General features: G+C 38.3%; 1 protein-coding gene across 2 annotated transcripts in view; it reads left to right on the top strand.

The window, feature by feature from the left end:
- Positions 1-16,693, top strand: part of PolA1 (DNA polymerase alpha catalytic subunit) — a 162,286-nt gene that overhangs the window by 135,342 nt on the left and 10,251 nt on the right. For both annotated transcript variants that reach the window (XM_070085157.1, XM_070085158.1), the window contains exons 25-28: positions 693-874; positions 6,268-6,405; positions 6,536-6,652; positions 15,260-15,347. In XM_070085157.1, the coding sequence (XP_069941258.1) occupies positions 693-874; positions 6,268-6,405; positions 6,536-6,652; positions 15,260-15,347 (525 nt within the window). The remainder of the gene's footprint in view (positions 1-692; positions 875-6,267; positions 6,406-6,535; positions 6,653-15,259; positions 15,348-16,693) is intronic.

Below are 16,693 nucleotides of genomic sequence, written 5' to 3' on the forward strand. Positions count from 1 at the left end.
TTTATGAGACAGACAAAAGACACCAGCAATCCTACCATCATGTAAAACAATTACAGGCTCTAACTCTATTTGAAACCCCTGGCCTAATCCCATTTATTCCTCTTCACTGAAACTCTCCCACCCCCTTCAGCTTTGTTTCACTTAAAGCCAGGACATCCAGCTTCTTCTCATTCATAACATCCACAATCAACTCTTTCTTATCATTTCACAACATCCATGCACATTCAGACTTCCCACTTTGACAATTTTCTTCTTCTTATTCTTTTTAGTAATCTTTACAGGAAAAGGGGTTACTAGCACATTGTTCCCGCCATTTTAATTGACTTTTACAACATGCATGGCTTACGGAGGAAAGATTCTTATTCCACTTCCCCATGGATATAAAAGGAAAAGTAATAAGACCAAGAACTATTAAGATAAAATCAAATAAAACTCAGATGAGTGTGTATAAATAAACATGTATGTGTAGTGTGACCTAAGTGTAAGTAGAAGTAGCAAGACATACCTGTAATCTTGCATATTTATGAGACAGACAAAAGACACCAGCAATCCTACTATCATGTAAAACAATTACAGACTTTCGTTTCACACTCGCTTGGCAGGATGGTAGTACCTCCCTCGGTGATTGCTGTCTACCGACCTACTACTGATATTTTGTTATTGTTGAATGAATTACTATTTTTTTCCCTTAGGCCTGGATCCTTCTGGGTATCGAAATTCAAGGCAGTATGGACAGTCTGAGGAAGAGGAGGATTTATCAGCAGCTCAAGTTCCAGATGAAGACCGGTATCGCATGTGTGAGAGGTTTACATTTAAATGCCCAGCACAAGATTGTGACACAGTTATTACAATGGACTCTGCTTTTCGTGGAGTGGTAAGGAATTTGTGGAGATAAACATAATTGTCTGTTAGGTTGAAAATAGATATTGCATGTTTCAACTGGGCCTACTTTGGTCCTTGACTGACCAAGGCATCTTCCATTCTTCAAAATCCATTTTACTGAATGTATTAGAGCATAGTTCAATTTACATGTATATGAAACTGGACTTGTATTATTTTATACTTCATTACATAATGTCTGGGAAATGAGAGGGATCTCATATTACCCTGTTGAAAAGTACAGTATCATAGAGAAACAATAATAACAGTAGGAAATGGCCAACGTGTTAAAAAAAAAAAAGAAGAGGGTCAGGTATTATAAAATTGGTAACAAGATATTTATTAGCTGTTCCTAACCTAAGCTAATACAGGAGAGCCCAGTTTTACAGTGCTTTGCTAATACAGTGGACCCCTTATCCCCCCCCCCCTATCGTCGATCTTCGTTATCGCCATTTTCCGTTTTCGCCGAGTTTTTTTGTCAAAATATTGGTTCCGTTTTCGGCAATTTCCTGTTTTCATCAGTGGTACGGATCCTGTCCAGTGCGCACACAAAGCCGCCTCCCACACGCATTCTCAGGCAGTGTCATGTTGTTTCTTGATGAGTGAACATATCCTGCGAGGTCATTTCGTAATAATCCATTGTTTTTGGCTAAATAAGCCACCATGGGCCCAAAGAAAGCTCCTGGTGCCAGTTCTTTGGTAAAGAAAGTGAGGAACATGATAGAATTAAAGGGAGAAATTGTAGCAGAGTACCAAAGTAGAGGAGGAAGAGAGAGAGAGGAGAATGTGCCTTCTTCAGTGATTCTATGATATGTACGATACTAAAGCAGCATGAGTTGATAAAGGCTGTAGCGCCAGCCAGCGATGAAGTGTAGCATTAACGGTGTAGCAAGTAAGCTAAGCGATTAATCGATACAAAAAGGACAGCACAAACCTAACTCCTCCAATGTTATTGGAGTTATGTATTGCTACTGACAACACCACTGCCTCTGCTGCTGCCTTCACCACAACTATGTACGGCTTATGCTCTCAGTGGCCCTTATACACCCAGCAACACAACATCACTCGTGACATACATAATGACATATTTTATTCATTCTAGAGTATACGTCATGTTTCTATGTTATAATTTTTTTTTTTTGTCGTATTAGATGAATTGTGATAGATAAATGAGCCGTAGAGTTTATATTAGTGTCACATTAAAGCATATTGTCCTGTCTCCAACAATAAAGTCGCCTCCCTCTCCCCTCCGCCCTGTCTGCCATACACCAACAAGAGTCTTTAATAAAGGTAAATATGATATTGGCAGTATGGAGGGATATGTTTATCTTTATACGTATATGCTTCTAAGCTGTTGTATTCTGAGCACCTCTGCAAAAGCAGTGATAATGTGTGAGTGTGGTGAAAGTGTTGAATGATGATGAAAGTATTTTCTTTTTGGGGATTTTCTTTCTTTTTTGGGTCACCCTGCCTTGGTGGGAGACGGCCAACTTGTTGAAAAAAAAAAAATGATGTTAAATGTTCAGTTATACATTTTATTAGTGCTTTATATTTATTTGTCATTCTTTTCTGCATGTAAATCTATATTTAAGCTTAAAAAAAATTTTGTTAATACTTATTGGTGTGTGAAACAGATTAATTGGATTTACATTATTTCTTATGGGGAAAATGATTTCAGTTTTCACCGATCTCTCTGCAATGGATTAATGATGAAAAGGGAGGATCCACTGTATGGACATTTAAAATTATAACGAAAAATTCGTTTATGTGGCTCTCTGATCTGTTTGGCGTCCACACGCCACTGTTTACATCCTCCAGGAGCTCCACATCTCTCGATTGTGTCTGGAAACTTTACAAAATTTTAAGTTTTATAAAGTTATTGTGTATTTTATACATACTTTGATAATCGTACTTATGTGTAGGGAAACACTAATTAATAATCTTGAGGTTAATGATGAGCTTGGGGAAAGTGATCACAAATCACTCAGTTTTAATATATCATGGAATTCCCCTAATAATGGCAATCAAGTCTCCGTCCCTGACTTTCGCTTGGCTGATTTCATTGGACTGAAAAATTACTTAGGTGGGCTGAACTGGAATGACCTGACTAAGGGTCAGGTAGGTGGTGATGGTTGCCGATATGATGCTTTCCAGGGCATAGTTCTAGCTGCTCAGTCAAATTATGTTCCAAATAGGGAAATCAGATCAAACAAAAATGAACCTAAATGGATGAACAATAGATTAAAACATCTCATTGGTCAAAAGAGAGGCATATATAGGCAAATCAAAAGAGGAGAGGGGCAATTGAGAAATCGATATATTCAGTTAAAGAGAGAAATAAAAAAGGGAATTAGAAAAGCAAAAAGAGATTATGAGGTTAAAGTTGCAAGAGAATTGAAGACTAACCCAAAAGGATTCTTTCAGGTATACAGAAGTAAGATCAGGGACAAGATAGGCCCACTCAAAAGTTCCTCGGGTCAGCTCACTGACAGTGATAAGGAAATGTGTAGAATTTTTAACACATACTTCCTCTCAGTTTTTACACAGGAGGATACCAGCGATATTCCAATAATGATAAATTATGTAGAACAGGACGATAATAAACTGTGCACTATTAGGGTCACAAGTGACATGGTCCTTAGGCAAATAGATAAATTAAAACCTAACAAATCCCCAGGCCCTGATGAACTGTATGCAAGGGTTCTAAAGGACTGTAAAGAGGAGCTTAGCACACCTTTGGCTAATCTTTTCAACATATCACTACAAACTGGCATGGTGCCAGATAAGTGGAAAATGGCAAATGTGATACCTATTTTCAAAACAGGTGACAGGTCCTTAGCTTCGAACTATAGACCAATAAGCCTAACCTCCATAGTGGGAAAATTTATGGAATCAATAATTGCCGAGGCAGTTCGTAGCCACCTTGAAAAGCATAAATTAATCAACGAATCTCAGCATGGTTTTACAAAGGGGCGTTCCTGCCTTACGAATTTATTAACTTTTTTCACTAAGGTATTTGAGGAGGTAGATCATGGTAATGAATATGATATTGTGTATATGGACTTCAGTAAGGCTTTTGACAGGGTCCCACATCAGAGACTATTGAGGAAAATTAAAGCACATGGAATAGGAGGAGAAATTTTTTCCTGGATAGAGGCATGGTTGACAAATAGGCAGCAGAGAGTTTGCATAAATGGGGAGAAATCAGAGTGGGGAAGCGTCACGAGCGGTGTTCCACAGGGGTCAGTGTTGGGCCCCCTGCTGTTCACAATCTACATAAACGACATAGATGAGGGCATAAAGAGCGACATCGGCAAGTTTGCCGATGACACCAAAATAGGCCGTCGAATTCATTCTGACGAGGACATTCGAGCACTCCAGGAAGATTTGAATAGACTGATGCAGTGGTCGGAGAAGTGGCAGATGCAGTTTAATATAGACAAATGCAAAGTTCTAAATGTTGGACAGGACAATAACCATGCCACATATAGACTAAATAATGTAGATCTTAATATTACGGATCGCAAAAAAGATTTAGGAGTTCTGGTTAGCAGTAATCTGAAACCAAGACAACAGTGCATAAGTGTTCGCAATAAAGCTAATAGAATCCTTGGCTTCATATCAAGAAGCATAAATAATAGGAGTCCTCAGGTTGTTCTTCAACTCTATACATCCTTGGTTAGGCCTCATTTAGATTATGCTGCACAGTTTTGGTCACCGTATTACAGAATGGATATAAATTCTCTGGAAAATGTACAAAGGAGGATGACAAAGTTGATCCCATGTATCAGAAACCTTCCCTATGAGGATAGACTGAGGGCCCTGAAACTGCACTCTCTAGAAAGACGTAGAATTAGGGGGGATATGATTGAGGTGTATAAATGGAAGACAGGAATAAATAAAGGGGATGTAAATAGTGTGCTGAAAATATCTAGCCTAGACAGGACTCGCAGCAATGGTTTTAAGTTGGAAAAATTCAGATTCAGGAAGGATATAGGAAAGTACTGGTTTAGCAATAGAGTTGTGGATGAGTGGAACAAACTCCCAAGTACCGTTATAGAGGCCAGAACGTTGTGTAGCTTTAAAAATAGGTTGGATAAATACATGAGTAGATGTGGGTGGGTGTGAGTTAGACCTGATAGCTTGTGCTACCAGGTCGGTTGCCGTGTTCCTCCCTTAAGTCAATGTGACCTGACTTGACTAGGTTGGGTGCATTGGCTTAAGCCGGTAGGAGACTTGGACCTGCCTCGCATGGGCCAGTAGGCCTTCTGCAGTGTTCCTTCGTTCTTATGTATCTGTACCTAAATAAACTTACACACTGTGCTGGCATGCAGGTACACATTAAAATCACTAAATGTCTCACTAATGTTGAAGACACAATAAGCATCATAATAATAATAATCATCGCTCTGGGATGCTTTAAATGTCATATATACGTATTACATTATAAACATTTTCATTAGTCCATCTAGATAATATTTTTTCAAAATTACATAAACACTACATATTACTACAAATATTTTAAGGTAAGTAATGAGTGTATGTGCATTTTATTTTATTTTTTTTTTTATGCCTAGTTCTATTGCTAACCTAATATGTGATAGTGTAAACATGTTATCAAGTATTTGCATGCATTTAAAAGTGAAAAGGGTGATTTGCTTTACGGCGATAGCCTGGTACCTAACCCACCGTATAAGGTAGGCCCTCCTGTATAGTTACGCATACATTATAGTTACAAAGGTGCTAAACACACAAGGGTCATACAGTAATAGAGGTGTAAAATAAAATGAGATAAAGTTCTCTCCCAGGGGAGAGCCATTGCCTGACTTTTCTAAACAGTTTATTTTCAGTAAGTTATAGATGGATCCTCGGTCATAAGGTCTGTGGTCAAAATTTGCAGCTAACCTCGTAGATGTTCAGCAGTCATATGCAGATGATAACACTGTCCAGCCAAATGATGAGTCTTTCTTCCTGGCAATTGTGAGCTCTTGAATGTGAAAAAATTGGTAACCAGGTGTTGTTGGGCTGAGTTGTGTGATACTACACCACTTCTTAAGTACACCTTCCTGTGACTTCAGCAGTAGTCTCATAACTTTGAAAAAATCTGTCCGAGCACTGAAGGCAAAGTTCTTATAGTTGCTCAGGCATACTCGCCCTCTTGGCTGACAAGGCCAAAGAAATGAGCGAATTGTATAAATCAGTTTTAGGTGAAGCAACTCGTCAGTCTTCACCACCAGAAGAAAGTGAAAGAACATAAATGAAATCCTAAAGAATGGAAGAAGTGGAAGTTAGGCGATGCAAAGACTGGCTTAAACAGATGGTGCTTCTTCACTAGGAAGGAATAGCTTCACAACAGGAAATAGATTGAATATTTATTTTTATTTTCAGGGACCTGGACCCAACCTTGAGGTGGCACTGCAGTATTGTCCTAATCCAAAGTGTAAATTCCCAATATTCTCTCGCATAGCTCCGATTCTCAATAAATTGAGACTGGACATAAGGAATCATATCACAAAATATTACAATGTAAGTTTGTTTTAATCTCTTGAAGTAGCTGTATCATGTTTTATAATATGATTGAAAAATGTACATATGATATAAACTCAAAAAATGCATCATTTACAAAAAAATAGTTTAATTTATTTTTTTCACATAGGGCTGGCTTATATGTGAGGATCCAAGTTGCGATAACAGGACTAGGAGGATTCCTCTTCTCTTCAACAGAGGTTTTCCTGTTTGCAACTCTTGTAGACGAGGTGTGCTTTACAGAGAGGTATGTCACTTGCTTTCCTAAATTCTTCTTGCTCCTTTGTAATCCCACTTTCAGTCTTGGCTAACTTTTTTTAATAATAATAATAATTAAAATTCTACAGTACACTTTAACCCTTTCTGGGTCCAAAGGCCAAATTTCAAAGTGCGCACCAGTGTCCAAGAATTTTCAAAAAATTATTTTTTTATTTTTTCTTATGAAATGGTAGAGAATCTTTTTCTGGAAGTATTAAAACAAAAAGTACGAAATTTGATGGAAAATTGATGAAATTGTGCTCTCGCAAATTTTGATGTCTCAGCGATATTTACGCAGCGGCGATTTTACTGACTTTGACTCCCATTTTAGGCCAATTACTTTATTCCAGTCGACCAAATTCTTAGCTCTTTCACTATTATTACTTCTATTCTATCGATTGAGCACAAGAAATCGCCAAGTCAACTGTTTCAACTACAAAATAAAGTGATTAGAAATTGGTAATTTGGCCAATTTAGTGCAAAGTTCAGAATATTCCAATTTCAAAATAGGGTCCAGAATAAACAATGCAGGCATTCCTGGAACTAAACTAACATTTCCTCTGTTCATTAGTTATGTTTTCAGGCTTTACAGATTAATTCCACTTTCATTTTGAATTCACAAAATTAATTTTTATTCAAACCAAAAAATGGAAGATTTACTCTCATGCAATATTGTAATGATTGTATAAATAATATCAGCACAATTGTGAACGTATATTAAACCCACCAGCTGGCATGTATTACACGTGTGAGGTCATTTGTTTACTCTTGAACATCGGCAAAAATCTAACATTTCCACTTCTTTGAGCTCAGTTTCAAGCTATTTTCAGTACTAAAACCAATCAAAATCATCTCTATTTCTGTAATATATCATCCATTCTATCAAGTGAGACCAAGAAATCGCAAATACAACTATAAAAAACATACGAAAGAACACTGCAAAGTTGCTATTTTAATCAAAAATTACGGTCTCAGTTTTTTTTCTTCATTATGCACTGTGTGCTGCAGGATTTGTTTTATGTATTGCACACATACCACATAGATGTATTCTCTCATATCTAGGCCCAAATTTACTGCTCACAGCTTATCAGAGTGAGCTGAGCTCATGATGTAGATCTACGGTTTGGACCCTCAACATAAAGCCGTAGATCTACGGCACGGACCCTCAAGGGGTTAACCAGTACAGTATACTCAACATGCTTATTTCCCTACAAGGCTTGCTTTTTTTTTTTTTTTTTTTTTGTCCTCTCCCATTATACAAAAGAAATGATATATGCCTTTTGCCAATCCTTAACCCTTTTGGTGTCGGTCCTGTTGTATAATGGCTTTGAAGCCAGTGTTGGTCCCGTAGTACTATGCCATTAGCTCGGCTCACTCAGATAAGCTGTGAGCGGCAAATTTCGGCCTAGAGATGAAAAAATGGGTCTATACTCTTAAGTGTACACCATATAAAAAAAATCCTGCAGCACGCAGTGGAGACAGGAAGGCCTCTGGGGGGACAGAACAGAGGGGGACACCAGCAAGGAATATACCAACAAGTGTTGGATGACATACATACAAATGAGGAGGTGGTGAAGAAGCTGCTAAGGGACATCGATACCTCAAAGGCAATGGGACCGGACAACGTCTCCCTGTGGGTCCTTAGAGAGGTAGCGGATATACTGTGTGTGCCACTTACCACAATCTTCAACACATCCCTGGAAACTGGGCAACTACCTGAGGTATGGAAGACAGCAAATGTAGTTCCCATTTTTAAAAAAGGAGACAGAAAAGAGGCACTAAACTATAGACCTGTGTTACTGACGTATATAGTATGCAAAGTTATGGAGAAGATTATCAAGAGGAGAGTGGTGGAGCACCTGGAACGGAACAGGAGTATAAACGCCAACCAGAACGGATTCATGGAAGGCAAATCCTGTGTCACAAACCTTCTGGAGTTTTATGATAAAGTAACAGAAGTAAGACAAAAGAGAGAGGGGTGGGTTGATTGCATCTTTTTGAACTCCAAGAAGGCCCTTGACACAGTTCCTCACAAGAGATTAGTGCAGAAGCTAGAGGATCAGGCGCATATAACAGGAAGGACTCTGCAATGGATCAGAGAAACCTGACAGGGAGGCAACGAGTCATGGTATGTGATGAGGTACCACAGTGGGGGCCTGTGATGAGCGGGGTCCGACAGGGGTCGGTCCTAGGACCAGTGCTATTTTTAGTATATGTGAATAACATGATGGAAGCGTTAGACTCAAAAGTGTCCCTGTTCGCAGATGATGTGAAGTTAATGAGGAGAATTAAATCAGATGAGGATCAGGCAGGACTTTAAAGAGACACGGACAGACTGGACACCTGGTCCAGCAACTAGCTTCTCGAATTTAGCCCCGCCAAATGCAAAGTCATGAGGATCGGGGAAGGGCACAGAAGACCGCAGACGGAGTATAGGCTAAGTGGCCAAAGACTGCAAACCTCTCTCATGGAGAAAGATCTTGGGGTGAGTATAACACTGAGCATGTCTCCGGAACCACACGTCAACCAGATAACTGCTGCAGCATATGGGCGCCTGGCAAACCTGAGAACAGCATTCCGATACCTTAGTAAGGAATCGTTCCACTGTACACCGTGTACATCAGGCCCATACTGGAGTATGCAGCACCTGTTTGGAACCCGCACTTGATCAAGCACGTCAAGAAATTAGAGAAAGTGCAAAGGTTTGCGACAAGGTTAGTTCCAGAGCTAAGGGGAATATCCTATGAAAAAAGGTTAAGGGATATCAGCCTGACGACAATGGAGGGTCAGGGAAAACATGATAATGACATATAAAATACTGCGCAGAATAGACAAGGTGGACAAAGACAGGATGCTCCAGGGAGGGCACACAGAAACAAGAGGTCACAATTGGAAGTTGAAGAGTCAGATGAGTCAAAGGGATATTAGAAAGTATTTCTTCAGTCATAGAGTTGTCAGGCAGTGGAATAGCCTAGAAAGTGACATAGTGGAGGTGGGAACCATACATAGTTTTAAGACGAGGTTTGATAAAGCTCATCGAGCAGGGAGAGAGAGGACCCAGGAGCAACCAATGAAGAGGTGGGTCCAGGAGCTAAGACTCGACCCCTGCAACCACAAATAGGCGAGTGCACACGCGTGCGCACGCGCACACACACAGAATGTCCCAAGAGCACAGTGTCATCAGCAAAGAACAACTGTGACAATTCCCACTTTGTGTGATTCTTTATCATTTATCTCCACGCCTCTTGCCAAGACCCTCGCATTTACTTCTCTTACAACCTCATCTATAATTATATTAAACGACCACGGTGACATCACACATCCTTGTCTAAGGCCTACTTTTGCTGGGAAATAATCTCCCTCTTTCCTACATACTCTAACTTGAGCCTCTCTATCCTCGTAAAAACTCTTCACTGCTTTCAGTAACCTACCTCCTACACCATACACCTGCAACATCTGCCACATTGCCCCCCTATCCACCCTGTCATACGCCTTTTCCAAATCCATAAAGGCCACAAAAACCTCTTTAGCCTTATCTAAATACTGTTCACTTATATGTTTCACTGTAAACAACTGGTCCACACACCCCCTACCTTTCCTAAAGCCTCGTTGTTCATCTGCTATCCTATTCTCATTCTTACTCTTAATCCTTTCAATAATAACAATACACTTTACCAGGTATACTCAACAGACTTATCCCCCTATAATTTTTGCACTCTCTTTTGTCCCCTTTGCCTTTATACAAAGGAACTATGCATGCTCTCTGCCAATCCCTAGGTACCTTACCCTCTTCCATACATTTATTAAATAATAGCACCAACCACTCCAAAACTATATCCCCACCTGCTGTTAACATTTCTATCTTTATACCATCAATCCCAGCTGCTTTATTCCCTTTCATTTTACCTACTGCCTCTCGAACTTCCCCCACACTCACAACTGGCTCTTCCTCACTCCTACAAGATGTTAGTCCTCCTTGCCCTATACACGAATTCACAGCTTCCCTGTCTTCATCAACATTTAACAATTCCTCAGAATATTCCCTCCATCTTCCCATACCTCTAACTCTCCATTTAATAACTCTCCTCTCCTATTTTTAACTGACAAATCCATTTGTTCTCTAGGCTTCCTTAACTTGTTAATCTCACTCCAAAACTTTTTCTTATTTTCAACAAAATTTGTTGATAACATCTCACCCACTCTCATTTGCTCTCTATTTACATTGCTTCACCACTCTCTTAACCTCTCTCTTTTTCTCCATATACTCTTCCCTCCTAGCATCACTTCTACTTTGTAAAAACTTCTCATATGCTAACTTTTTCTCCCTTACTACTCTCCTTACATTATCATTCCACCAATCGCTCCTCTTCCCTCCCGCACCCACTTTCCTGTAACCACAAACTTCTGCTGAACACTCTAACACTACATTTTTAAACCTACCCCATACCTCTTCGACCCCATTGCCTATGCTCTCATTAGCCCATCTGTCTTCCAATAGCTGTTTATATCTTACCCTAACTGCCTCCTCTTTTAGTTTATAAACCTTCACCTCTCTCTTCCCTGATGCTTCTATTCTCCTTGTATCCCATCTACCTTTTACTCTCAGTGTAGCTACAACTAAAAAGTGATCTGATATATCTGTGGCCCCTGTATAAACATGTACATCCTGAAGTCTACTCAACAGTCTTCTATCTACCAGTACATAATCCAACAAATTACTGTCATTTTGCCCTACATCATATCTTGTATACTTATTTATCCTCTTTTTCTTAAAATTTGTATTACCTATAACTAAACCCCTTTCTATACAAAGTTCAATCAAAGGGCTCCCAGTATCATTTACACTTGGCACCCGAACTTACCTACCACACCCTCTAAAAGTTTCTCCTACTTTAGCATTCAGGTCCCCTATCACAATTACTCTCTCACTTGGTTCAAAGGTTCCTATACATTCACTTTAACATCTCCCAAAATCTCTCTCTCTCCTCTACATTCCTCTCTTCTCCAGGTGCATACACGCTTATTATGACCCACTTTTCGCATCCAACCTTTACTTTAATCCACATAATCCTTGAATTTACACATTCATATTCTCTTTTCTCCTTCCATAACTGATCCTTCAACATTATTGCTACCCCTTCCTTAGCTCTAACTCTCTCAGATACTCCAGATTTAATCCCATTTATTTCTCCCCACTGAAACTCCCCTACCCCCTTCATGTATCTCCACAATATGTATTGGTTGTTAATTAGGGGGGCTTTTTTATTATTATTATTATTGTTGTTGTTGTTTACAGCTGTTGACCCAGTGCATCCACTTTATTAGTGTCTGAAATTACAGTTTATTTTTGTGTTCTTAAAAATTTCTGTCTGGGTTGTATTTAGATACTGGTGTGTGTGGTACTGATTCCACTCCTATTCATCTGCTGCTCTGTATATGTATTCTTTTTTATCCTCTAAATGAGAGGCAAGTCATGAAATCTCTTATTGTGGTCAGATTCTTCTCATGATTACTGTTATTTTTAGAAGCATAGCATTGTTTCTTGTTGATGCTGGCCATTTTTTCTATATCTAATTTACTGGTAGACAGCAACTATCCAGGCAGGTCACAAGTGTACAGTGGATCCTATTAATCATTTTGTACTCTGGCAGGATTTCTGGATTTATTTCTTTGCCTTATGAAAACATGAGATGCCAGGTATATCTTACAAAATCTGCCTTCATTCATTATGTATATGTATGCAATAAGATAACAGTAAACAAGTAATATTAGTACAATGCAAAATAACCACACTGAAATAATAGTAAAATTCCATGAGCTTTTGTGATTTAGAAAAATTGATTAAGAATTTGCTGAAAATTCTAATGACTGTGTATAAGATTCTCCTTAAGAAATGTAATGAAGATTATTGTGGTCAACTTGGAAAATCTTGAACTATAATTACAACAGAATAAATATAGCATTAAAACTGGACAAATGCTCTTTTTTTTTTTTTTTTTTTTTTGTATGAGATATTTTAACCACCCAATTGTTTTTGAGAAGATTGTATCAAGCAAGTCCATAGCTGAGTGAAATATAATTGAATCGAGCTTCATAAAAGATCGTATTGATTGCAATACAAATATAAATTCTGGGTTGTATAAATTAGATTAATTTATAATGAATGGAATTTGTGAGAATTTTAACCCTATGACTGTTGCGACCCTGAATTCTAGTGCGTGTCTTTTGCAAAAATTTTGAAAAAAAAAAAAATCTTTTTTCTTATAAAATGAATCTTTTCCCGGTGTTAATGACACCAAAAGTATGAAATTTCGTGGAAAACTTACGGAATTATGCTCTCGCAAAGTTAGCCATCTCGGCAATTTTTGCCCATTGGCGATTTCGCCCATTTTGAACCCTATTTTCGGCCAATTCCATTGTTATAGTCGACCAAACTCATAGTTATTTCTTTAGAATTCCATTTCTTCTGTCAATTGAGTACAAGAAACCGCCCATTTACCGATTTCACCTATCCAATAAAGTGGTCAGAAATTGGATATTTGGCCAATTTGATGCAAATTAAAAAAGATGCTAATTTCAAAATAGGGTCCAGAATGAACATTGCAGACATTCCTGGCACTAAAATAACATTTTCTCTTTTCATCAGTCACATCTCCAGCCCTCTTTTGCTTTCTATTTTGAATTTTTTTTCACACAAAAAATAAAGATTTACTTTTATGCAGACTACTGCATTATTGTAATAATTATACAAATAATGTCAACCTATTTGTGACTGTGTATTAGAATGGCTAGTTGGACAATGACGTCATTTGTTTACTCTTGAACATCAGCAAAAATCGAACATTTCTGCTACTTTCAGATCAATTTCAAGGTTCTTTTCATCGTGAAACCAATCAAAATCATCTCTATTTCTGTAATATATCTTTCATTTTATCAAGTGAGACCAAGATAAAGAGAATACAACCATAAATACTATAAAATACACCTCAAAGTCGGCGTTTTAATCCAAAAATGTGGTCGTAGTTTTTTGTTTCTTGTGCACTGTGTGCTGCAGATTTTTTTTTATACTGTGCACATTGACCACACAGACCCATTCTCTCACATGTGGGCCTACTAGCTTTCTCCTGCTTGATTTGAAGCTGCTAGAATTTTGGAGTATTAATACATACGTCAAAAACACTGGCTTGTAAGACGTATATGTACGACTGAAACAGTCAAAGGCTTAAACTATGCCTAACATGTCACTTAAAAAAAATTACATGTGACCTGACTAAATTCTTACTACACTCTCATGCTCACTCAGGTCATATTTCAGCTTTACAAGTCTTCAGTTGTCCTATTATTTTTACTGTTCCTTAATTATGTGAGAAATCACCAAAGTGCTTGAAATTTCATTATATTTACACTGATGTTATTTTGCATTTACAGTAGGGCCCCACTTTATGGTGCTTTGCCTTACAGTATTCTGCTAATACAGAATTTCAAATTACTATGAACAAAACTTGCTATATGGCTCCCCTCATTTGACTTTCTAATACGGTCAACATGTCCCACTCGGATTGTTGACATTCACCATGAGCACTGCATCTCTCTGTTATGCCTTGAAACTACAAAATTTCAAGTGTTTTAAAGTTATTTCACATTTTGTATCTTCTTTCCATGCACCAGCCATATCCCACTGAGGCAGCCTCCCCCCCCCCCTCCCAAATGAAAGTCCCTCCCTTTAAATTTAGTAATATATACAGGAGAAAGGGTTACTATTATTATTATAATCAAAAAGAAGCGCTAAGCCAGAAGGGGTTACTAGCCCCTTGCTCCTGGCATTTTAGTCGCCTCTTACGACACTTCCCCATGGAGAATGCTTTATATATACTCTGATAATTATACTTATGCACCTTATCGTTCTGGGGCACTTTAAAAGTCATAGTATATTACGTGTGATTGGGTGGCCTGGCTGGCTACCATACCTCCTACACCTGACATCCGACAAAAAAAATTCTACTCACCTCTCGCCCTACATTAAGATTACAAATATTTTAAGGTAAGTAATGAGTGTACTGTGTGTATTTTATTTTGTATTGTTTTTAATCCCTAGTTCTATTCTTAACTTAATATGTATATTGTGTAACTTAATATATGTTAGTGTAAACTTGTTATCTGGCATTTATAAGTGGAAAAAATGTCTTTCTGCTTAACAGCGATGTCCACTTTCCAGCGGTAGCCTGGAACCTTTTTTTTTTTTTTTTTTTTTTTTATCACACTGGCCGATTCCCACCAAGGCAGGGTGGCCCGAAAAAGAAAAACTTTCACCATCATTCACTCCATCACTGTCTTGCCAGAAGGGTGCTTTACACTACAGTTTTTAAACTACAACATTAACACCCCTCCTGGAACCTACCCTGCCATATAAGTGGTGCCCTACTGTATGTGTAGACTCGACTGTCTGTGGTTGCAGGGGTCGATTCTTTTGTACTGGCTCTGCTAGCACTGTTGGTTAAAGTGCTTTACAATTTTACTTCTTCCACTCTCCCTCCCCAACTGTTAAAGTGCAGGTAATTCCTGAAATAAATTTTACGCATGGACTTTTCTTTTTCAGTATTCTGAATCTCAGCTCTACAAACAACTGTGCTTCTATGAGTATATCTTTGACTTCCAGAAAGCTTGCCAGAAGAATAAAGATGAGCGTAAGTAATATTTTTTTTTTTTTTAAAGTAGTTGAGTTTATACTTGTATTGAAAGTACAAAAATCTAACTTACTCTTGAAATGTTTGAATGAAAGCTTTATACAGCTAGCCCTCCACTTTCGTGAGTTTCACTTTCATGAGCTTTGAACATTTGCGAATGCCCAGCCGCCCAATATTTTACTGTTTTCGTGTGCTTTATGATTGTTCGTGGTTCAGTAGGTTAAGGAAGCAGTATTGTTACGCTAAGTAAATGCTATTATTATATTTCCCTTCAATATATTTGCACATGAAAACATTCACGAACACTACAGTACAGTATTATTATATTTCCCTACATCATATTTGGGCACTAAACATTCACAATTTTCAAGGTTTGCTAGGTTCTTGATCCCCTAACCCTTGGAATGTGGAGGGCCTCCTGTAGTTTGTCCAGTGGTTTGATGCTGTTTGTAGCTTCCTTACACTTGCTAAGCTAGTATTTATAAGCAGGTTGGTCATAGATGTATGCATGTTTTTTAATTATTATTAGTTCAAGCTCCAAACCCTGTGATGTATACTTCCTACCAGAGATTGTACATTTTTCAGGAGGCTAAGAGCTTGTTGAAGATTTAAAACAAAAGGCAATGTGAGATTACAGAAATAAAAACTGGTAGTAAGGACTGGTTTAAGAGTTGTAGCAACTTGCATAGCATTACACAAATAGTGAGGCTGCTGTTGTGAAGTCTTGTACGTGTCTGGTTATTTTGAAGGTCACAGAAGATTGTAGATAAACACCTCAGCAAGTACAGCTAAAAATTACCCACAGTACAGGGGAGGATGCTTGCCCAATAGACATACACCAGGGATTTATTGGAGCTCTGCATAAAGTTGGTTCTTGACTAACATGAGAGCCCATTAGGCATGAAAACATTCTAGATCTGATCTTCAAGAACAACCTGGAACTAATCAGGGATATAATCTCAGATACATTATACTTGACCACAATCTCATTGAAGTACACACAGATAAACAAACAATTTCCTTACGCAATATAAAAAATGTATGATTTCAGAAAGTAGATGAGTTGGTTTCATTAGGTATAGATGAATTGATTTTTGTTTGGTGTAGCATGGTGTTGGTGTATTTAAGTTTGGGAGGTGAGGTGATTTTAAATTATAGCTCCTAAGTTCATTGATAGACAGGAGACTTTTTGCTGGTTTGGGCAATGAATTCCAGATCTTGGGGCCCTTCATATTCATTGCATTTTTGGTGAGGTGGACATGGGATATCATGAGGTGGACACGGGATATAATGATGTGGACATGAGGGATGTTGTGAGGCGAACACGGGGACGGTGTCATGAAGTG

The sequence above is a fragment of the Cherax quadricarinatus genome, chromosome 15 (genome assembly GCF_038502225.1).
Source record: "Cherax quadricarinatus isolate ZL_2023a chromosome 15, ASM3850222v1, whole genome shotgun sequence".
In the NCBI taxonomy this organism is placed as follows: domain Eukaryota; kingdom Metazoa; phylum Arthropoda; class Malacostraca; order Decapoda; family Parastacidae; genus Cherax; species Cherax quadricarinatus.